This window comes from Uloborus diversus, chromosome 1 (genome assembly GCF_026930045.1).
Source record: "Uloborus diversus isolate 005 chromosome 1, Udiv.v.3.1, whole genome shotgun sequence".
Taxonomy (NCBI): Eukaryota; Metazoa; Arthropoda; class Arachnida; order Araneae; family Uloboridae; genus Uloborus; species Uloborus diversus.
In genome coordinates, this window is record NC_072731.1 from 76,640,043 (window position 1) to 76,665,566 (window position 25,524).

The following is a 25,524-nucleotide window of genomic DNA, read 5'->3' on the forward strand; positions in this document are numbered from 1 at the left end:
TATAATAAAAGCATACTTAAATTATTCCAGTATAGTCTTTCATATTTTTTTTCTTTCCTTCATGTTATATTTAGCATTACGTCTTTAGAAATAGATTGTATTTATATTTAAAATTTTTACCTAAGCACTATAGTCTAAACTTTATTTTAAAAATTCATAATTTTTCATTACATACAAATTCAAAATAGTTGGTCTACTGCTAACATAACTAGAGACTAGAGAGCTAATTTATCTGTTTATTGATTGAAAAGTGTGCTTTGAAATTGTCTTTCTTAGAGTTTTAATGTTTTGTTATTCATTTTTTGCTTAAAGTTCTATTTGCTGAAATCACTCGAATTTTGAACCATATTATGGCTGTTGGTACACATGCTTTAGATGTTGGTGCTTTGACTCCATTCTTTTGGTTGTTTGAAGAACGTGAAAAAGTAAGTCTAATTGCAGTTGTAGTCTCTATTCCTTTCATTTTAATAGAATTTTCTCTCCCATTTTATTCAAGAGTAATATGTTTCCATTAAAGCCTTAGATCAGCAGTCGCCAACGTGTGACCATTTTATTGAAAATGGTCTCTTCCAGTCCTATTTGAACCCATCTCTTGTTAAGGTTATCTTGATTTTTTTACAAAAAAATTTGGGTTCATTTCAGACTGAATACTTTCAGTAGGGATGCACCAATTAATCGGCCAGTTTGCCAATGATTTATAATCGACCAAATTTTGCCAATTAATCAGCAGAAATTTTTTTTTTTTTAAATGCATTTTTTTATGCATACCTTCAACAAGAAACTATGATGAATACATTTATGAACAATAAATAAATGTAATTTGCTAAAAACATTGTTTTAGAACTGCAGTATGAAAGTGTACAAGTTAAAACAAATACACTCCTGTTTGTGAAAATTGCAACACCACGAAGGACTTACACAAGTGAACTGAAAATTGCAGGAAATGTAAAGTAGGGCATGATATCATGCAAATGTTACAGGCCGGTAGCGCATGCGTATGCTGAGCAGCGCTTTCTGAACGGCGGATCAAACCGAATATAAATAGAGGGCTGTAGCGAGGCGTGTATGATTATTGGTGGTTATATGCTAGAGTAAACGTTAACTGAATCTTTACTTTGCCTCTTCGACAAAAGAAAGCGAAATTTGAGCAAATTTTGGAGTTGAACAGGGCAGAATCGTCGGCCTTTGTGAAACTGGATTGTCTTATCGTGCAGTAGCCGCTCGTGTGCACTATCATGCGTGTTAGGAAGCAGTGGACAAACAAGGGTCGGACCGCTCAGAAATCCGGGTGTGGAACCCGAAATGTGACGTTAGCTCGCGATGACAGACATCTGGTGCGTATGGCACTGACAGACTGCACAGCTTCTTCTAGACAATTGGCAGCACAGTGGTCAACAGCTACTGGTGTTTCATTGTGTGCTTCATCAATTCGGAGATGTCTGCTGCAGTGTGGGCTACGCACAAAGATTCTTTTATACAGATTTCCTCTCACGCAAAACCATCACCACCTGTGGCTACAATGGGCCAATGTGCATAGGAGCTGGCGTGCTGATTGGCAGTAGGTGGACTTTTCTGACAAATCCTGCTTCAATTTGTGGTTCAATTCAATCTTTATGTTGAAAAAATATCCAGGGAAAATTTGTTTGAAAAGCAAATAGGTTATTTACTTTTTACTTTTGCATACCTTTTTTCTCAGGCTACCATACGTGAAAAAGTGGCTACAATTTTTTTGTAACTTCGGTACCCAGTAGTTACTTTTAAAAATTCCTCGCCTAGAGCTTTAGAGTTCATATATAGTTGCTGACCTCCATCAAGGCGATTCTCGAAAAAATGTCTCGTGCGTAACGCTATATTTTTTATTTTATTCAAGTAACTATTAATTAACTATGGGATGAACTTTTATGCTTTTATAGTATATCAGCATGTATTATTCCCCAATAGCATTATTTTTTGAAAGTTTTGGTTAGCTGGAAAAGATAAAAAACTTAGCGTTACACACGGGACATTTTTCCGAGAATTGCCCATCAGCTATCATGTTAAATGTTTTTTATTGTATAATCTATCTATATTAATTGATAAGACTTTTTGTTATTTTTTATCTTTTCTTTCTGGCCTGAAACATTTTAATAATTTTGTTTCTTGTTCTTAAAGCTAATGGAATTTTATGAACGGGTATCTGGTGCACGTATGCATGCTGCATATGTAAGACCTGGTGGTGTTAGTCAAGATCTTCCTATTGGACTGCTTGATGATATTTATGAATGGTTGGAAAAATTTGGACAAAGAGTTGATGAAATGGAAGATCTACTGACAAATAATCGAATATGGCGGGAAAGAACTATTGATATTGGTATTGTGTCTTCAGAAGATGCCTTAAATTATGGTTTCAGGTAGTTTTTAATTCATAATTTTCTTCCTGTATCTATTTTAATTGATTTTATGAATACATTATAACATTTAATTGTTTAAATATTGCATTTTGTCATTTTTACTGCAATCAACTTGATTTAAGGAAGATATTTGTAGTGATTACTTCACTGAAGTGTCAAAACACTATTTAGCTATTATTTTTAAATGTTGTTAGAAATATGTGCAATAAATAGAAAAATCCTTATATATTATTTCTGTAGCCTGTTTTTTGTTCCTAAGCAAGATCTTCCTCAATTCTTCATTGATTTCTTTGATTAACACTTCATTTTAAAGCTTATCATGCAGGCTAATGATGAAAAATAGACCTATGGTCTAAAAATTGTGTTTTCTGTCAAATAAAATCTGATTTAAAGCACCGGACTGAGATTTTCGGTTAAATTTACAAATTTAACTTGCTCTGGGACCGACAGAGCTGAATAGCTTGATCGGCAGAGCGTTTGAATGGTAACCAGAAGAACGAGTGTTCGGGCCTGGGCCTGGATGATCTGCATGAAAAAATTACGACATCTATCGCGCATTACATGAACACTTGAAAACAATAAATAACACAAGTGAGGTAATAAAATAAATGTGACGAAAACACTCCTTGCTGGAACGAAAATTTTATGCAACCTCTTACTAAATTGATTCTTATTGTATGGTTTTTTTTGTTTCATTTTTAAAGCTTTGACCCCGGTCAGAAAACTAAAGCATAATGTAAGCAAAAATATAAGTATCAGGTTTAAGATTTCTGGCTAAAATAGAATTTTTTTTGTTCAGAAAAAAAATTGTATACTGAAATGTAGATTCTTCTAATGACATTTTTTGACCTTTGTACAAATAAAAAATTACTACCCCAAATTGAAATTATGCTTTTCATTTAGTTAACCTATCGTTATATATTATTTCTGTAGCCTGATTTTTTGTCGCTACATGAGATCTTCCTCAATTCTTCAATTTCCTTGATTTACCCCTCATTTTAATGCTTATCGTGCAAGCTAATGACGAAGTATAGACCCACATGCTAAAAATTATTTTTTCTGTCAAAAAAAAGCACCAGACTGAGTTTTTTTGGTTTATTTATACTTTTAACTTGCGCTGTGAACGGCAAAGTTGAATAGCTCTATCGGTAGAGCGTTCGGCTGGTAAACAGTTCAATGTGTGTTCGGGTCTGCTCCGAATGATCTGCCGGTATAAAAAAATTAGACCAATAAATCACGCATTACATGTACAATGAATAACACAAGTAAGGCAATAAAATGAATCAGACAGGATTGCTCCTCGCTGTTATAAAAGCTTGATGCAACCTCTAGCTAAATTGACCCTTAATTGTAAGGTTTTTTTTTTTTTTTAACCATTAGTTCTACTCAGAAAACCAAAGCATAATGTCAGTATAAATAAAAGTAAAGGTTTTAGATTAAGGGTTCAGGTTCAAGATTTCAGACTTCAAGGGAATGCTTTTTGTACTGAAAAAATATGTTTCTTTAAATACTGAAATGTAGTTTTTTTCTAATGACAGGTTTTGACCTTTCGTATAAATAAAAAATTACTGTCGCAAATTGAAATTACACTTTTTACCCAGTTAACCTGAGAATAATTATTATACTATAAAGGAAAGCATAAAAATTACTATCAACTTCCTGAGTAAGATATCATTTATTTTTTTCCTTCTATTTTCGACGAAAAATATACAGCAGTCACATGTGTGCTATGTTGCAAAAATTATTACACTTAAAAACGGGTTCGGTTCAACTGCTTTTGCATTTTACACGTTAGCCTTAATGAGGAACAGATGCTGCCATCTATGAAATAACTGTTCAAGCAACCTGCCTTGGTAAATTATAACGACAGCACATCAGAATGTATGGTAAAGAACTCATAATAAAAAAGGCTTTGAGGATGCTTCACTATAACCAAAAATATTTACCAAGAAGCCACTTAAAAAAAAATTCTCGCTTGTCATACTTTTCTTATGAGTACTCACTTTGACACTTTTGAAACTATCATTGATATTTTATATCACAAACATAAAACACAAACATTACCTCTTACATGAAATACACCTCCAGCTCCATTGCTTCGGTCACTCGTCTGGTCAGTGCTAATTCTGTATTAGCTACCAGTTTGTTTGGCACTCTTGGCTTCCTCAAGAGGTTTTCCGCCTTCAGCACAGTCACTTTCTATGCCAGGCTGATGAGTGCTAATAAGCACGAAACTGCAATCCTCAGCTGGAATTGACTGAGCTGGCGATTTATTTCTGCCTTAGCCCTGGCTATAGGGCGGTAACTTACTGAATATTACCTCTTACCTTTATTTCTCATTGCATCAGTTTGTCAGAATACTCAATACTTGGATAAATTCTTAATTCACAATGCAGGTTCATTAAAGTTCCGTCAAGTGTTGCCCGTTCTGAGGAATGCCAGTAGAACAAGCATAGTCGGGATTTCAGTTAAACGTTCCCCCTTATGGTCTCATGTTAAAACTTGACGATTGACTCAAAATATGAAAGCTAATGATGACTCCGCCTTCACAGATTGGCTACTAAGTTTAGGAACCGCAACTTTAGAAATTCAAAGTGAGTACCCCAATGATGCGATAAAAATTCCCTAGCATTGTCTTGCGATTACAATAGCCTTATTGCTACCGTTTTCAATGCTGCACAAATCACTGATCAAAACGTAAGCCAATTCTATTCAACTGCCATTTTGTGTCCGAAAAACGATGATTGTACAAACAAAAATGACTACCGTAAAATCCCAAAAGTAAATCCCCCCTCCCCTATTTTCAAAACAAAACTTGTTTCAAAAGGGGGGGGGGGGCGGTTATAATCCAGATTTTTCTGAAAAATTAGCCAAAATAATTGGTACTAGTAATATTAATTTTAGAGTACAGAAAAGAAATAGTATGTAAATAAGAGTTAATATTAATGAAGAGAGAGAAATTAATTAATAAAAACCTGTCATAATTTTCTAGTAGGAATAAATTGCATGAGGGTGCCATTTTTTTTTCAAAAGAAAGGATTTTGCACCTTAAGTTGGTAAAACCCCTATAATTTATCGCTTGAAAATTCATTATGTACTGAATGTAATAAGGTTACAGTAAAAGAAGCAAAATCTTAATGTTCTTGTTTCAGAATCGAAGCAAAAACATCAGTCACGGCCGCAAATTCGTTAAGAAGATCGTAATTTCGAAAACTGAGCTTTACAAAGTTCGGGAACGCAAACACAGACAAATCTCTTACTCGATTTGTAAAATTTACATTTCTGATGATCCTAAACTCGTTCAATGACATTATTTCTCCTTTAAAAAAGGTTATTTTTAAGTTTCGCGCTACTTTTTAAGTAACACGTTTCCAAAAAGGCGTCACGTTTTCAAAATCGCGCCGTGTTGAAGATTGCTCAGTTTCTCAAATCTGAACTAAAATGCTACTTCCAAAATGACTAAAAAGCAGTACAATCGTATAAATTTCTTTTGTAATACTTATGAACAAAAAAAAAGCGCCCTTGCATCGTGGAGACCATTTTTTTTTCTTTTTTGTTTAAATCATTGTGTTTTCTTTCTTTCTTTTTTTTTTTTTTTAGAAAAGCATAACTGCACATGGAGGTGGAAACTAAACCTTTGTAAATGCTTTCCAAGTAAAGCAGAAAATGTTGTCCTTTTTATGGAGGGAGTGGGAAATGAAGATGATCGGAAAATTTTCAGGTGAAGGGGTGGTATATTCATGATTTTAAAGTGATTTCATTTTCCACAAAAAAGGGGGTTGACTATAATCGATAGGGGGGTTAGTTTCGGGATTTTACGGTATGTGATTTCAAATTTTTTACCCGGAGACAAAAAAGTTTATTTAAGTTCTGATTCGGTTGAGGAAGAGGAAACAATCAGCAATCAGTTGTACCCATTAGAGTTTCTGAATTCTCTAAATCCTTCAGGTTTGCCACCTCATAAATTACTTTTAAAAAAGAATGCTATTATCATGTTAATTATAAATCTTAACGCTGAACATGGATTAATTAATGGTGCAAGATTATTAATAACTAATTTAGGAGAATACTCAATAACAGCAAAATTCCTCGATTCTGACAAAACTGTAATTATTCTTCGAATCATACTCACTCTCTCTGATCCAACTTTGCCATTCAAACTAGTCAGGAAATAATTTCCCATAAAGGTAGCTTTGGACAAGACAATTGATAATGCATAAGGTCAAACGCTTACAAAGGCAGGGCTATATTTCCACAGCCCGTTTTTTCGCACGGACAATTATATGTAGCTTTTTTAAGAGTAAAAAAAAATAATGATATTCATGTATGTATTAAAGATACGTACAGCCAATAAGTGAACGATGATCACATTATCACTTTCAACATTGTATGTAGAGAGGTTTTGTAAATGTATATGTTATCGGTATATTTTAATATATTACTTCTGTAAATAAATTGTAACATTTATTTGTACTGAGATGTTCTACTTGCATGTCTTCGTTTTTGGTAACACCCTTTTAATTTTTGTATACTTCTTCATAATGTCATTACTTCCAAAATTTTAAGAGAATTGGATGCGGGAATTCAACAATTTGAAGCGCAGTGCGGAATTCCACACAGGTCAACTAGTGTTGCTGATTATTACTGTCAGTAGTATTTTTCAAATGGTCAAAACAAACTATATTCTCTTTTTGAAATTTACTGATATTTTGTGTTCCACATATTAAACTACAATATCCTTTGTCCTTGCAGGGGGCTTAAATGTCATATGATAAGAGATTTTTTTTTTTTTTTCATAAACAAAATTTTACTCAGCAACTAATTTTGCTATTGATAAGAAAAAAAAATAAAACTTTTAGAAATTAAAATGCTATATTTTTACATATTAAGCGAAATTTCAAAGACTTGGGGGGGGGGGGGGGAATCTAAATATATTTTAATATCAAAACATTTTTTTTAGCATTTGATACAAATACACAATTTTTTCCACCACAAGCATTTTTGATTTTTACAAAAGTTAAAATTGACCTACCCTAATATACAGTAAAGTATACGTAGATTTAACCAGTTTTTATTTATTGTTATTCGTTTATTTTTAACACTTTTTATTGCATTTGAAATTTACCTGCCCAAAATATATCTTACATTTTCTTCCTGAAATGTTTCTTAAGCAAAAACTTATTATTGCAGAAAGTCAAAGAACAGAAAAAAAAAGTAATGAAAAATGCTGAGTAAATATTTCTAACCTCATCTTCATTTAAATTTTAGTGGTGTTATGCTAAGAGGATCTGGTATTAAATGGGATCTTAGAAAGACTCAACCTTATGACGGTTATGAAGATTTTGAGTTTGATATTCCTATCGGCATAAAAGGAGACTGTTACGACAGGTAAAGTAATTTAATTGATTTTTTGAGCTTTTTTTTAATGAAATCTAATTGCCAGTGATGGGGAAATGACATTAAATTGGAGTAAAAGGAAGTCATGTGATGCGCACATCATCTCATTTTTTTTTTCATTAAAATCATGCTTTTTTTTTCACCCATGATGCAAAGGATTCTATCAAATATCCTAAAGGTATATTATAAGTTAAGAGGGTTTTTTAGCTTTATTCGAGGGGAGTATGAAAGTGACTTCATAGCATTTCATTTCATATTTTCTGTTGAAGTGTTTGTTTAACCCAAGACCAATAATTAATGTGTAGTAGTGTGTTTGCTTCCCAGAGTTCCACGGAGGGGGGGGGGGGACTGATGCGTCCTGCATGTACTTAAGCTAGAACTTTTTTATTCCTCATAAATGTGCTTTCTTTTTGAATTAAAATACCGCATCTCGTCCTTCAATTTCAATAAAAATTTAACGTTTTGGCTAGAAAGCATACGGAGGGAAAGCGGCTGGAAAGCCGCGGACCGCTAGGGGTCCGCGAACCACAGTTAAGAAACTCTGGTTTAATCTTTTTACCCATTTTTCATTTCTTTTCTTTTTTTTTCCCGAATTACTGTTTTTGTGTGATTTCCAGTAAATATTTTAATACATGAAGTTTTAGAATCAATATGTATTTTAGAAGTTGCTAATTCCCCTGATTTCTGCTAAAGTTTAATGCTGGAGAAAAATAATAAACATGTGTTAAGTATATCTGTTAATTATGCTTTTAACTATGCAAAACTACATTTATTATCTTGTGGGAAGTAAGTAAAGTAAACTAGAAACAAAAAAATTAGAACTTGTTTCTTTCATCTTGTAAAGTAATGTATATCCCCTATACCTTTTCGTTATTTTCCAAAGTGTTCTATCACTACAATTTAAGTACTTTTTTTGGCATTTTATTAAAATATTGATTGTGCAAGTGTTAAAAAAATATTTTCGTGTTTTATATCAACATTTTGAAGCATTGTACAATGCTATAGAAGTGAAAAACAGGTGCTTTATTTTTTTAAGGTGCTTTATTTTCATTTCAACTTTTGAGGGGGAACCATATATATATACTGGTGTCTATGTGGTTAACGTTCAGCTTTCCCACAACTTTCTTTTTGTGCGTTGACCTTTTTGCACTGATGAAGAGGCTTCATTGTAGCCTCGAGATAGCTATGTACTATTTTTCTTGATAATTTATTTATATTGCCTTTTCACTTCAATCGTACAACATGTATGCCTGTTTTATTTAAACCTGATTTGTCCTTTTTTGTTTTCTTGTAAGGGACCTTTGAAGCATGGGCGGATTTAAGGGGGGCAAGGGGGGTCAATGCCCCCCCCCCCAGTCTTGGGAGGACTTTATACATGGTAACAACACACCTTCAAAAATGTGAAAAGAAAAAATCATGATTTTTTTTTTTCTTTTTTTGAAAAGTTCACAAGTGAAAATGAAGAGAATAGCCACTTTCCTTTTCTGATGGGGGGGGGGGGGGGGTGGCACCATACACTGTGTTACAAAGAGTAAAGCTAAGCTGTCACCGGATTGTTAAAATGTGTTGAAAACGACTACTTTGAATTGAAAACCATTAGAGCAAGTATATGAGTGAAAATATGAGTAATCAGCCGTTATACTTAAAATAATCAACGACTGCTTCAACAAATTGGGTACTAAAACAAAGATTTTAAAAATAACAGATTTACCTATAAGCTAAACAAGCTATAGTTGAGGGCACCCGCTTTGTTAAAGGCCCCCAACTCTGGAAAATTTCATAATTTGTTCTTTAAAGAAAAGAAGAAAAGTACTTCCATTTTAAAGTGCTTGAAAACCTTGAAAATTTGGAAAAGTATGAATACGAACCATAAAAATTTATAACAAATAATGGGAGGTGGGGGGGGGGGGAATGCCGAAATGTGTCAAATTTAGCTCCTTGCCACATCCTGCATCAAAAATATAAAAATCATGGTTCTCATGTTTCTGTAGCATATTACTTAAGATAAATTTTTGTGGCTCGCATGTTTCATATATTGCTGTTTATTTGATCCCGAATGCAATAATTTTTGGAAATTATTTTGCATTACTTGCGTTTATCTTACTTCTTCTGCCTATTGTTAATCTGTTTAGCCCAGAAGGGGGGAAAAAAACCACTTACTCTATTTTTTTTCGTTTTTTGCACTTCTTGTAATTGAAAATAAGAAGTTGTTGTAATGAGAAATCAATAGTTTTTTTTTTTTAAACTTATAATGTTGTTGTTCCTGATGTCCCTTGGAGCACCCAAGGTAATGAATAACGAAGGCGCTAATCCGCTTTTGAGGCTAACATGAGTGGCTTTCGTTTGACTGAGCCCCATTTTAGGTGGAAGTCCGACTTTTGCTCAGACATATAAGACAGACAGGGCCCGACTAACTAAAAGTGAGGCCGAAGGCCCACAATAATTTGGAGGCCTCCTGAAGGCTATTAATTTAAAAATGTGTGTATTTTTTGTTTAGTTTTAATGCTATGCATAATTCTTTAAGTAATTTGGGGCCCCTTAGGAAGAGGGGGCCTCAGGCCCAGGCAGCCTGCACGGTAATCAGGCCCTGAAGACAAATAGCACAATTCAGCTTTATTACAATACAAGGAAATCAGAAGAACACCCAGAGCAGTTTCAGGAATCGAACCCATGCCTCTCTGCATGCAAGCAGTTGCTGAGCAACACCGCTCGGCCACCGAGGCCCAAAACTTAAAATAGTTGTTTCTTACGAAGTTAGAACAATACTGTAAAACAGTACAATCAAGTACTAAATTTCAGAGACTGGAAAGGCCAATTTAAATGCTTTAAATAATTTTAACTGTTCTCGAGTCCTTGAAATGGATTAGATGAGTCTTTGAAATTCCTAAGCAAAGTGTGCTTCAACTTTATTTCTTATCAAGTGTATAAATTATGAATTGTCCAAATGGTCCTATTTTCTAAATCCATACACCATTTCTTTTTTTTACTATTGATCATTTTGTATTTAATTCCTCGTTGTATTTATCGGTGGGTTGGATGTATGATCAAAAACTGATTGAATTGAACCGACAGCCAAAGTAAGCAAATAACAATGCACAATCTTCTATACTTTCTCGCTTTTTCTCTCTGAGAACTGATGCAATTGATTTGTCAACCCGAAAACAATTTTTACTGTGCATTATCGTAATTTGCAAAAGAGTATTTTGCTATCTGTCTCCGAGATTTTAGTAGTTCCAATTACCCCTTCTAAGGCTTCAAAATGCAGAATTTTATATCTATTTTACAAAATTCCTCCGGGGGAGAAACCCCCGAACATCCTAAAATTCGAGATATTCTATTCCCTACTTAAAAGGGACTCCATTTTCCACTTTAGACCTTATGTATAATGCATGGGGAGTCGTATAATGCTTATGTGTAATGCATTTGCCACTGATAGAAAATATGACCAGACTACTAAAGAGACCCAAACCCTGAAATAGCTTAGGGGCACGCTAAATCTAAATCCAGTCAGTTGTAATCAAGACAACTAATAATGCTAAAAAAAGAAAAAAAAATGCTGCCCCCCCAGGAACTCAGTTCTAAATCCGCCTATGCTTTGAAGAAGAGAGACCTTTGGTTTCATTAGACCTTTAATCTGACCTGTTAAACCTATCACTCGCTTTTTGTCTCATGACTTCAATTACGCAAGGAGGTATGGCCTTTCAGAAGCTAGATGCTGTATGTACTTAAATGGGATAGGATATGAAATAGATTTAAAATGAAATATATTTTTAGAGATTATAAATAAATAGGAAGGACAACTTTCAGTTTTATTTTTACAAGTGGAATACAGGGCTCCCAAATGGTCCGTTTTTTAGGGTTAAGTCTTCTTTAGACTGGTTTTTAACATTTTGGTCCAATTAGTCCGCTTTTATATTGTTTTTACTTAAAAATCAGATTTTAAAATTTTTGATTAAGCTAAAAGCTACTGTGTGCTGATGTCTGGTACGCCCAAACTCATGGCTGCGGCGCCTTTTTTCTTTTGAACCTGACTTTCCGGTATTATTTCGCTTCAGATTGACGTCATTACCCCTCTTTCAACCGCTGCAGTATGGAAATCTAGCAAATGAAGAGGTTTTGGGGAGGAGTTATGACATCAAATTGAAGCCGGTTGCTACCGATATTCCTCAAGGACTCGTACTCCCTTGAAAAACCTTGAAAAGTGCTTGGAAAAAAATTCATATTCAATTGCTTGAAAACCTTAAAAAAGTTTTAAAACCTTGAAACCAGTAAAAGTTTTTTGTGCTTGAAATCAGCAGAAAATCATTGGTTTGGGCTTAAATATATTTCAAGAATATTTCATCAGTGGAATTTTCTGAACTTGTGTTTCATATGCAGCATCGCGAAAAATTGCTTCCCGTGTTTGCGAGTTCAATCTTTCTGCATCTTGTTAATATTTTGATATTTTTGACAATCAGAAATTATTTTAACATACAATACCTTAGATTAGCTTATTTTATGTGTAATTTTAATAGATAATAAACTTTTTTTTTTGGAACTATGGCAACATCAAACTTATGCAACATTCACATTGCGTCCGCACATCCGTCACCGACGTATACTTTTCTCCCTAAAACCAGTTTTCGGCCGGCGTTGCCGTGACAGCAAGCTATATTGTGCGGGACCCGTCAACGTGCCTAGAAGCCAGATATCTGACGGCTCTGACGTCCGTAGAGTTGGGAGTCACGTTTCATTGTCTCCATGAGATGAGTGCGATCTCACTATTGGGTGAGAGTATCGACATGTGCTTTACAGGGTTCGTACGGGTCATGGAAATCCTGGAAAGTCATGGGGAAAAAATAACAGAATTTCAGACCTGGAAAAGTCATGGAAAATTGAAATTTTCATTGAAAGTCATGGAAATTTATTTCAAGTCATGGAAAAATTTCCTAGACAAAGAGTAAGGAACAGTAGCTAAAGGAGCATTAGAAATGAGTGATTTAACAGTGTAGCACATAAAAGCTATTAAAAGTGGAAAATTGAAAGATACAAAAATCAAATCTGAATTTTGAAATCTCATTGCATCCACTTCTGTCGCAGCTACTTGCCATTTTTTGCGATGTGATTTTACTGCCTGGATATCACTTATAGTTTGAATTTTCTGTTATTTTCAACACTTCTTATGTTTCATATTCTGTAGTAGCAAAACTTCACGTTCTTAGTTTTGCCACGCCCACTCAAAAAAAAAAAAAGCAATTCAATTGCATGCGAGTTCGATTTCATCACTTGTAAGGACTTTATTATTAAATTTATCAGAGTTTATCTTAATTTGTTGAATGTTTTAGAAAATAAAGACCTTAAATCAGGCGATAGAATACAGAAAACGAGGAATTCTAATGCTCTAAAACAATAGTGTCCAACATACAGCAAGCAAAACTAATCCATGCGACCCACTGCTATGTTCAATGTCAAGAATCAAACATGTTCTGGAATTTCTGAATCTATTAATTTATATGCATTTAAATCTATGCAAATTTGTAAACAAAACAAGTATACTTTTGAATCAGAAGATTGATTCATTACTGAATGGTTTTTTCAAGAAAGATCTGGTTTAGAAACATAAAGAACTAAACTATGTGGCTTTACTTTAAAGAACCAAAATACTGTCAAGTTACGTGGATGATTAAAGGCACTATTGACACTAAAAGGTAACTTTTGAAGCAAATTTATTGAAACTTAGTGATGACTCATTCAACCTTTGTCCCATTCAATATCATTCTGCCTGTTTTTTTAAAAAAATCAGACATTTAAGCAGCATCATATTCGCTTAACTGCATTTTTACTTTACTTAAATTTATATGATGAAGACAAATAAGAATAGTTTTTTAAGTGTGCACTTATATTTTTTCCGTTACGATTAAGTGCTTCAATGAGGCTGTGGCATTCATATAGACGTTTTGCTAATGCTCGTTTCCATATATTACCAAGTTTGAGATAGTGCTATTCTCTTCGTATGACAAGGTCATAAAAATTTTCATTGAAGTCATGAAAAAGTCTTGGAAAAGTCATGGAATTTTTTCATTCAAATAGAGTATGAACCCTGGCTTTACGCGCGTTCAAATATATGAATGCTTCCCCCTGTTCGGAAAACGTAAGTGTGTCCGCTTGACGTGGCGAACGTGATGTGCGGACGCTGTTTGGATGTTGCATTACTCGGTCTATGCCGAAAATTGCTTGCCGTGTTTGAGATTTCAATCTTTCTGCATCTTGTTAATATTTTGATATTTTTGGCAATTGGAACTTATTTTGACATACGCCAACTTCGATTAGCTTATTTTATGTTTAATTTCAATAGATAACTTTTTTTTTCGGAAACATGGCAACATCAAACTTACTCGGACTTTGCGAAAAATTGCTTGCCGTGTTTGAGATTTCAATCTTTTTGCATCTTGTAATTTTTTTAATATTTTGGGCAGTTTAATGTTATTTTCAAATATGCTATCTTAGACTAGCATATTCCATGTTTAATTTATTTATGTTTAGTTTTAGTAAATAATAAATAAATTTATTTTTGGAAAACATGTCAACAGTGAAAGTACTTCGCGAAAATTTGATTCTCTGTTCAAGATTTCAATCCCTTTGCATTTTGGAATTATTTTAATACATACTTTTCTGGAATATGAAAATACAAATTTACACCAAAACTGGCATGTACCTAAGTGCTTAAAAAACTCATTCAGAGTGTCAAGTGGTTCATGCTGTGTTTTGACGACATGTGTGTTAACTTATTATTTTTATTTTGGTTTTTGAATAGGTATCTGTGCCGTGTAGAAGAAATGAGGCAAAGTATGAGAATAATTTATCAGTGCATTAATAATATGCCCCCGGGTGAAATCAAAGTAGATGATCATAAAGTTGTTCCGCCTAAAAGAAGTGAAATGAAGGTACTTCGTTTTTGCTTTGTAATCAACATCTAATTTTGCTTAGCACAATTTTTTTTTTACCAATGACAAATGCATGTTTTAGCTTTTTCTTTCTTTTTAAGTTAAGCTTGTGTCATGCAAATTAAGCTTTTTCAGATATTTATTTATTATATTATTCTTTATTGAAAAGTACATTAACTGTTTTGTTCCTTCTTGCTTCAATTGTATGATTTAATTTTGTATACATCTTACTTAAAGTGCAATGCTTTTAAAAGTGGGTTCTTTGTTTAGTCATTAAATTGGTTATTGCAACATCAGTTATACGTTGGTTATAGTCTTTTTAGTTATTGGCAAATAAATATATTTCATTAAACATATTTTTTCTCCCTCCACAAAACGTGTTGTCTGAAAGTTTTACATTTCTGTTAAGAGCCAATTTTTTTCAGGACCAAGCAGGCTGGATAGTTGACATTTTTGATTTTTTTGAAATTTTCAGCATATGTTCCTTATTTAAAACTACTAAGCACGTGTTTTTTTATTTAAAAAAAGAGAAAAAAAAATTTTATTTAAGAAAAATATTTTTTATATAAGTTTTTGGAGGTTAAAGTTGGACTTGGTTCTTTTTTCGAGAAAAACGTACCAATTTACATGAGCTAATACTTTTTACTTGAAGAAAGAATGAACCTTGGCACTGACAATTATTTCGTGTTCTACTATATCCTGGATATCTTTTGGTACATAATTACTTGTGGTTGACTCCTTGAGCAAAGGTCGAAGGTCACTCAAAGATCTGCAAAAAAAAAATTTTATTTCTGCAACTTTGACCATAGAAATCGTTTTTCGCAAAGACTCAATTTCTTACTTTCTTGTGTCAGAAAGTAAAATGCTGAATCACTGCCTGAATTATCTTTCATTTCAATTATTTTAATTTTTGAAATGTATCCATAACATTACTTCTCTAGTTAAAATTCACTTCTGTCTTTAAAAATATAGGAAATCTTTGCATTAATTAATATTGCATTGATTACGAGATTTATAAATTGCATCTAGAGAAATTCTTTTCAAGAAATTCAGGAGCAAGTGTGTTCTTTATTAATTACAACGCATTTGTTCGGAACCAATTGAAAATTTATTGTGAAATTCTTTGATTTCTCCTTAAAAGAATGTTTTGAAGATAACTAATATGCAGTATATTCCCGATTATTGGTGGGATTATTTGCGGGTCTTTTCATTTTTTTATATTTTTTAACTACCATTAAATGTTTTTTAAACTTATGATTGTGTTATTGTCCGTTTTTACCTTTTACATATATTTTTGACATTCAATGTTAGATGCAATGTAGCAATGTTTTCAGCTATAATTTTAATTTATGTGTGAATGTTATTCATATTCTTTAGTTATTGTATACAGTAGTGTCGTTTTTTACCGATTATTCGACTATCAGCTGTTACCATCCCGCCAAATTCTGTGGATAATCGGGAGTTTACTGTAATACTTGCTCAAAGATAGCTCTTTTACTCATTAACGATTCAATTACACAAATGCACAATATTTTGACTTTTGAAACAATTTGAATGTAAAAAATGTGTCTTGTATAAAATAATAAAAGCAAATAATGCATGTAGGTTCAAGATTATGTATATTTGAGTATTAAGGTCTTAAATTTAGCAAAAGATTTCCCCTCCCCCTCCTTGCGGGATTTTTTCTTCAAAACTTTCAGGTATTTTTTTCATAATCTCACAATTACCCCTGGACATTTATGTCTTTCACCATTTAAACTTTATATGAATGCTGTATTTATACTATTAAGTCCTTTGTGTCCAAATGAATTTTCAGACTGTATGTACTTAAATTAATATGGCAAATTTGTTTTCTGCCTTTAGACTTCCATGGAAGCTTTAATACACCATTTCAAAATTTTCACACAAGGCTATCCTGTACCTCCAGGAGCAACTTATACAGCTATTGAAGCTCCTAAGGTCAGTAATTTAGATTATTTATTAAATTCCATTAATTTTCCTTGTTTATAAAACCATGTTCTGTATCATCATAAATAAAAACAATTGTCTAGACAAAGTGATGAAACTTTTTTAAATTAATATTAGGTAGGCATGTTAATTAATTAGTCTAAAAAGGGGGTGTTTAAATTTCTAAACTAGTATGGACATAGTTTTAGAACCATCTATGATTTTGTATTCATTTATCTTTTTATTAGTGAATATTTTCAGCTGAAGCATTAATATTACTTAAACTTTAATTTGCCAATGTAGTCTGACCAGAGAGTCTGCAAAAGATAACTTTAAACTCTTCAAATACATTACATGTTCTATCTGTATTTATTTATATATTTATTCAATTTAAAATACTAGCTGAATCATGTGAAGCATTTCTGATGCAAGTCTTTATGAAGTTTGGTGAAATATTAAGTAAATTATGCGTACTGGCTAAAAACACCCTTTAGAAATGATACATTTGACAATATGTAATCGTTTATATTAATAGACAAGCCGTTTTTTTTCGGTACCGACTTCTCCTCTGTTTTTGAACCAATTTCCTTCATTTTTTTTTTTTTTTTTTTGTTCAGTAGCTATTGCTGAGTTTTAGTGTCATCAATAAAAGTTTTTGAAATCGAACGCTAATTAACGGAGATATTAATAAAGAACACATTTTCGTCCTAAATGGCTCTTTCTACTCAAACGGATGGTCCAATTTTTTTTGAATTTTATATGATTGGAAAGGTCTTTAAAAAACATTCCTAACGAAAAAATTGTCCGGGCGCCCAAGGTCCAAGAACCTAAATCCAGTAGAAAAAAGTTATAAGCGTTCAAAATCTTTAATTTTATCTCTTTTCTATTCTTGAAATTCATTGTTGTAAGTGTGAAACATTAAGTTTTAATTCATTTTTTTAAACCACTTTTTCTACACGAAAAATGCATTTTAATGCTTCGAGCTTGGTATGGTTGGAAAGCTTGCAAAAAATGCTTTGAAACATGTTTTACCCAGTTTTACCGTGTGTAAATGCAAACCCGCTATGTTGACTAGAAACAGCTCTAAACGCAATTATAAAATAGCGAAAATTCACTTTTATTTGCTTTTTCACGTGACACAGTTAGCGTGAAGTAATTGCTGGATAATATTGTGGTATTGCCATTCCTCGCTTGAGCATAAAGAATTTAAATTCTTGCATTTGTTTCTATTATTGAGGCTTTTAGGATAAGTACAAGCATTTAAAATATTTTCATTTTGATTGTGTTTTCGCGATTTTAATATTTAAATAAATTATTTTACGGAGTGAGGGACGATTTTCAGTTCCAGCTTCCAATAATACCTGCATTTGCTATCACCCCAAATAGATCTCAAGGTGAAACTTGTGATAAAATTGGCATATTACTACGACTTCTAGTGCTTTCGCATGGACAATTATATGTTGCAGTGAGTAGAGTTGGAAATTTTATATTTAACCGCAAGATCATGCCTATTTTTACAAAAAATATTGTTTTTTATTTATTAAGGGACTTTTGCAGCATCATTTCATTCAGAACCACTTCCATAATTGTGAAATTTGCGAACTTGATCCATTTTGGTACCAATGCCAGGACGAGAAATATTTTTCTTTTGCATTCGTAAAAAAAAGAATACAGAAATGTCTATTTGCAAGAAACTGACTACGAATGAAGTTCCTCTTCAAGGTGGGGTTCATTAAATTGTAGCCTTCATGACAAGGCGGAGGAAATAAATGATGAGGAACATACAATGGGGAGAATGGGACATCAAGCTTTTTTTGACAAGAACGTTTATGAAAAACAGTTCAATATGTGGCAAAGGGGAGAGGGATCAAAAATTTTGAAAAGTGCATTTGTCAGTTTTCCCCTAAATTGTAAACAAACCACAAACATGATTTTTTTTAAAAATTACACTATTATTGCAATGTCCAGTGTTTTTGAATGGACAATTTTTAATATAGCAAGTAGGATTCGTTCATTTGACTGTTTGAAATTTAATAATTCTACCTTCAGAGGTCAAGTCAACTTACTCAATAATATTAAACTTATTAAAAGAAGCACTGTTCATGCAGAAGTTTTACGTATAATCTGAGTTTTGTGCAGGATCAATTCATTCAGGAAGATTTCGATAATCGTTAAATTGGCGGGCACTCTTCATCTATTGGGGTGAAATTTTTGGCACTAATTGCTGCTCAAGAAATGTTTTTACTTTGCATACAAAAACAAAAAGTAGGGAAATGTATATTTGCATACGGTTGCCACGAAATAGGGGCTGTCCACGAATGAAGTCCCGCTTTAAGGTGGGGTTCACGAAATAGTAACAGTTTGTGACAAGGGAGAGGAAAGACATGACAAAAGATGCATACAATGGAGAGAACATGACAACAAGTCTTTTTTAATAGGTACGTTTATGAAAAAAAGTGTGACATGTGACAAAGTGACCAGCTGGTTGAACTTTTTACACAATCGCTGTATCTTTATGCTTTATTTCTTAGCTCACTTTTATTCACTTTTAAATGTAATACAGCTACCAAAGTTAGAGATTTCAAGAAATTTGGTGATGGTATGAAAGTGCTTTAATATATATCCATCTATCTTCTAATCTATCCGTTTATCTACCTATAGATAATCCCATCTTCTATCTCTATATTTATCTCTAAATGTATATCCATCTGCCTATCTATCTATATTAGTCTATATTAGTCTATGAATATTTGTTGAAAATCAAGTATAATTTTTAACTTAGCATTGATAAAAACAAATAATTAAATAATAACCTTTCAATTAATTTTTATTGAATTAATTGAGTAACCCTTCTAAATAAATTATAGGCAAAAAAAAACATGTTTTACTCATGAAGTAACATTTTTAGTTCGGAATTCATTTAAAAATATTATGCCAGTTTTGACTTGCAATTTTAAATTAATTCTTCTGTGATTAAAATATTTAGTCATTTTATGTATTCAAGCCTTTTGTAGAAATAAATTATTTCTTGTGCATATCATTATGATGTGGGGTTTTTTTTTCCATACTAATTGTTTTATTTATTAATGAATTTTAGGGTGAGTTTGGAGTTTATTTAGTATCTGATGGAGGTAGTCGACCATATCGTTGTAAAATTAAAGCACCGGGATTTGCTCATTTGGTGCGTAATATTTAGAACATATAGATATTAATTTCTTTTCATTTGTTTCAAAAATTTTAGGAAATTAATTTCATATTTTCTTTTTTTCACTAGGCTGGCTTAGATCACATTGGTAAACGTCACATGCTAGCAGACATAGTAGCTATAATTGGTAATATATTATTTTTTATAAACTTGGTGTTTTCTTTAATGTTGTTATTCATTTGTTGTTGACGTTAGTGGAAAAACTTCTGTTTGTAGTTAAATACCACTACTTGATTACAAACAAGGGTGCCCATATGGGGGGGATGTAAATGGGGGGCTCAAGCCCCCCCCCCCCTTTGAAATTAGAACTTCCTTGCTTTTAGTACGTTTTTCTTTGCAAAAATGTAAAAACATTTCTTCTTCAGAAATTAATGAATAAGTTATTAAAAATGTCAAATTTTAATAACTCTAATCTCTACTGAATTTGGTTTCTATGGGGAAAATATCCTGCTAAACCATGGGGAAAATATATGAGCCCCCCCCCCCCCTTCCCTTAAAATTTTGCATATGGGTGCCCTTGATTACAAGTGTAGTGAACTACATTTTCAAAACAAGTATAGCTAAGTTTTTAAAAGTAGTGAACTAAATTAAGCTAACTACTTTTCATGTAGTTGCTACTTAACTAATTTTAGGAGATAAAGGCCATAGCCGGGTTTATATGTCAAATCTGCCCTTCCTGTTTTTTTGACCTGTGCTTGGGGGATGATTTTAATGTGGAATAAAAAAAATTTAATTAAATTTTCAGCTCTTTTTCTCAAACAACCTTTAAGTTTTTCAAAAAAAACTTTTTTTTTTTTCGATTTTAATTTCTTTTCCTTTATTTTAGGAAATTCATAAAAAATATTTTTTTAAAAACAAAATATAATCTTACTAGAAAAAAATAAAGAAAACCATAAAAAACTAAGATCTACCCTGGTTACAGTTATTGGGATTAGATCGAAACGAATGATTTCAATGGATGCAATCAGCAGGGGTGGAAAATCAAAAATTCATTTCTGTATCAGCTTTGTATCAGCAAAAATGCCAATTTTCTATCAGAACGAACAGTTTTGTATCGGTAAAAACAGTTTTGTATCAGGTGAATTCAGTTTCATAACAAAATCTTTCATTTTGTACATTGTCACTACACAGTTTGAAGCAAATATAAAACATTTTCAGCAAAAAAGGTTCATATATAATTTTTAAATCCCAATTTGGTAGCAATATTGTAATTTAAAGAAAGTGTGCAAAAACTACTTTTAGTAAATGTACAAATAATCATAATACATACCTAACTTGAATCTTAATTTAGTTCTTTGTTTATTTGCTGAAAGTTGATAGGTCAAATTTCACCATGTTCTACTTGACCGATCATGATATGTGTCTGAGTGGTATTTTTTTGTGACTAAATTAAACTCATGTCATGAATTTAATTTAGAAACCATTACATCGATAAGTTATTCACACATACACAATCAAACTTATAGACATTGTTAAAATTTTCTCATCTTGCATCAATATCTGAAATTTTACTTTAAATACTTGAACTAATAACTCCCTTTTGCACTGATGAATAAAATTTTGAAAAAAAAAAAAAAAAAAGAATAAATAAACCTATAAAAATTCCTCAAGCTTTGAAGACTTTTCCAGTACTTTGATCTTTGAAGATTTTAAAAATCTTTAAAAAATGAAGCTAAAAAGGTTTCAAAATTTTTATTAGCAACTACTAATGAAATTATTTATCAAAATTTACATAAAAATAGAGCTCACTGATTCTTTTCAGGTAATAGATTAACATTACTTTTAACTGTATGAAGCAACTCATTTTCAGGAGTAACATTTCATTGGATGAACAAAAAAACTAATGGACCTGAACTCCCTATCACTGTTTTGTATTTCCATTTACACATTACCTGCGTTGACCACATATTTAGATTATATGTATTAAACTTCACTCAATGTCAATGTGACACTTTGATTAACTGGGATTTCATCAGGTATCAGAGAAAATTTTCTTATGTATCATCCGTAATATCCGGTAGATGTATTGAATAAACTACATTTTGTTTTAAAATTTATACGTAATAGATGCCGGTATGCATGGCAGCCAGTAGATAATGTGCTAAAGAAACTACTTTTACAAAAAGATTTTAAAAGAAATGGATGAATTTACGTATGGTAAAGATTATACTGCTTGAAAGCAGATTTTTTAAAAATAATTTTTAATATTATTAATTTTTAAGACACTCTTTCTACATATACAGGGTATTTCTGAACTCTTGGGCAAAACTTTAAGGGGTGGTAGTACACATCTGGACAAAAAATATAACATCAAAAATAAGAGTTCCAAATGTCTTCCGAAGGAGATAGGCGTCATTCAAGTTTAGCTTCCAAAATTACAAATGATCATAAAAACGGAAAAATTGGTTGATTCGTTTGTGGTTTTCGCTAAAATTATTCTTTTTATTAGGTTTCGCTAAAATTATTCTTTTAAAATTGGTCGATTCGTTTGTGGTTTTCCCTAAAATTATTCTTTTTATTAGTATTTTCTGAAAAATAAATTTGGAAGATATAGTTTAAAAAATCCTGATAGAGGGCGCTTTAGACTTAGAAGTAACGAACAGCTATTCTTTACGGCTATTTTTGAATCTCATTAAATGTTTTTCTAATGCTTGGACCTAAAATTTTCAGCTCAAAATCAGAATCATTGGGAGTGATTAGGTGTTGTGCACTGTTTTCAGAAGTTAAAATACACTTTGTCACCAAAAAAAAAAAAAAAATCACCTAGAAGAAAGCGAACAATCTTCACGATACTTAAAATGCATGTGGCCTATGAGAAGATAAGAAAATGATTAAAAATTCAGAACAAAAGATTGCTTTATTAAGAAGTTATGACACAATATAGGTTACAAAACCATAAGCAATATAGCCTCCTCTAGCAGCTATACAAGACAAGATACGGCGTAGTATGGAGTGAAATAGGTTACCTATGACCACTGAGACTAAATCGGGATTCATCGTTGAAGATAACATGCCAACATGCCTCCTGTCTGTCACAACCCAGCTAATCAAGTGCAGTGAAAATCCAATCCATCGCGATTGACGCCCTTCCAGTTCGAGATACTAGGGTCTTTCAGTCTACTCCGGATTGTTTTTCTTGATACCATAAGTTTCTTGGAAGGTGTTAAATGGCATGGAACTAATGTTAGCGACCTTGTCGATGCGATAGTGACTGCTTTATGATGAACCATCTTCGCCCTCATTTCTGTTTCTAAAATGCCTTAACCAACCGCAATGGAGTGATTCATTTATTTTCGCCTACACTAGGCTACTACCCTATCGCTCCCACTGAAGTGGCGGCAGATAAGCCTGTACAACATGTTGGGCTGAAAAAACTCATTTTTTTATTTCGGAATTGTAATAGTGCAGTAAAGTTGCGAATTATAAAGACAAACAAAGGAAAAAAAGACTCATGGAAATTGATTGATATCTTCCGTTCGCGCATGGGGCCTAAAGTTTGAAAAAATATGAGAAAAACATCATTTTTGAGATTTTTTTAAAATTTTTAATTAGATGTTTTCTGAATGAAATATGTTAACCTAACATGCGAGCTTAACTCTAATAACTCTAAAAATAGAGTAAAATCCTAAGGTTTAGCAGATGCCTTCGTTGTTATATCTAAAAGTTTTCTTGAAGATTGAAGTAACAGAGTTCAATTGAAAACTAACTTCATTTTATTGATCCATATAATAAACAACAACTTTAAATAATATAACTTCTGTAAATAGTAAAGTAATCATAATAGGTTTCAACAGCATTCAAACTAACTATAAAGTTTCCTTAATATGTTTCAAAAAATTTAATTCCCTAAATCTCATGGCAAAAACTAACAGCCATTTCCTATGCTAAGTTCAGGATGCTGCTTCCAAGTGAAGAAAGCCTCGCACCTGAACTTCAAGAATTAGTATAGTTTATATTGAAATCATTCATGCCAATGTGGTTTTTATCAAACCTACTTAAGACAGCCCAAAACTTGTTTACCAAGCAATACAATATATCAGGTACTTGCCAAAACCTTTGCTTTATGTTGTCGACCCTGTGATCGAACAGAATGCTTTTTTCTCTCACCCAGAAAACTTATTGTTTAGCCATGACTCAAGATGACAATAAATACATAAATATTCGGGGCTAGTAGAATTCTGAAGTCAAGAAAGGTCGAAGAAGAAAAACAGAACATTCATGCAAAAATCAACTTCTATGTGCAAGAATACTCAGAAATGATCAACTGGATGATGGTTGTACTGTGAATTATCTTATTCTCCATTGTTGGTACAAATTAGTGACGACAATGACATCGAATCACATATTGACAGTGATTCAATCCCTGACTTTGAAGACCTATTTGCTGGTGAAGTTAGGTATAGATGATCTGGACAGTAGGGTGGTTCTTATAAATCCGTCTTGAGATTCAACTCTACAAACTTTTCCTGAGACTACCGTGACAAGTTTTACGCAGCGTTCAATAGTCTGCGTGTGCACTGCGAATTGCTTGAAAGTAATGTTCCAGACAGCCAACAAACTTTTCACCAAGACCAATTGGCCCTTTAGAGGTACTTTTCTCCGCACACACCCCACCACTTAGCTGGAAGCCTTAGGTTCCACCGTCCGGGGGGTCCGTGTAGCGGGCCCCCCGCACGGCTGAGTGTGACGGTCGATAGTCATCTAAGCCACAGACGGTCTTGCTGCTTATTGCGCCGGGGAAGGTCCCCGTGCTGGGCGTCAGCCCAGCTGGGAGTTTACCCCTTAATGTGTGAGCCTTGCTCGCCATGAGATATGGGATATCTCCCCGTACTTCTTTGGCGTGCTATGGCTCCCTGTAAGGGAAGGGGGTTAAACATAAAAATGCACTAATACATTTATGCATTACTACATTTTATGCACTACGGCAGAAACATACACTAGGACACTCCTTCTATGTGGGGAGCAGATATTGATCAGTCCTGATTTCCGGAGTGTCCTCTCTGTAATGGAAAAAAAAATGAGTTAATTGCTGAAAAATAAAGTATAGTTAGTTACTGCCATATAAGTGTTTCCCGCCGATCCCCTGTCGGTCTCGGTTTAAAATGAGAGAACACTTTGCAATGGAAATTACGAAAAATAGGTGGGGAGTTCGAGGGGGGTTCCATGGGGGTGGAACTTGCTTCCTTGAAGACCTCGGGCTTACTGACGACACCATGCCTGGAAGCTGGCCGGATTGTCTATCTCCGTGCTATGGGAGCCCTCCCCTTTTTTTTTTACATTTACACATGACAACATCAAACAGCACAAGACATTACAACATTTATATTTTTAGATATTTTGATTTTTTACTTTTTTTTCCCCCTTTAGAGGTACTGGGCTCCGTTGTCTTGCCATCCAAGAGCTTAAACTTATGGCGAAATGGCAACTCATTGAAATGAAGGAGACAAACTGCCCATTGCCCAGGCATATATCGTGACAGAAAACTACAAGAGTTGCAGAATGAAAACAGTTAGATCAAACTAAATAATAGTTTACTGAGATCACTACTAACATATGCAGACTGAAAAAAAAAACAATGTTGGGAGACAGTTAACTTGGTTCTAGGAAGGCGGGGATGGCGTGGAGGAGAGCGCCCCCAGTCATGCGAGTGATGTTGTCTGGA

At 33.1% G+C, this 25,524-nt stretch overlaps 1 protein-coding gene across 1 annotated transcript in view; it reads left to right on the forward strand.

Annotated features, from left to right (window-relative positions):
- Positions 1-25,524, forward strand: part of LOC129230473 (NADH-ubiquinone oxidoreductase 49 kDa subunit-like) — a 68,240-nt gene that overhangs the window by 36,258 nt on the left and 6,458 nt on the right. The window contains exons 5-11 of the mRNA XM_054864878.1: positions 313-425; positions 2,152-2,390; positions 7,659-7,778; positions 14,581-14,710; positions 16,574-16,669; positions 19,755-19,838; positions 19,932-19,989. Of these exons, the coding sequence (XP_054720853.1) occupies positions 313-425; positions 2,152-2,390; positions 7,659-7,778; positions 14,581-14,710; positions 16,574-16,669; positions 19,755-19,838; positions 19,932-19,989 (840 nt within the window). The remainder of the gene's footprint in view (positions 1-312; positions 426-2,151; positions 2,391-7,658; positions 7,779-14,580; positions 14,711-16,573; positions 16,670-19,754; positions 19,839-19,931; positions 19,990-25,524) is intronic.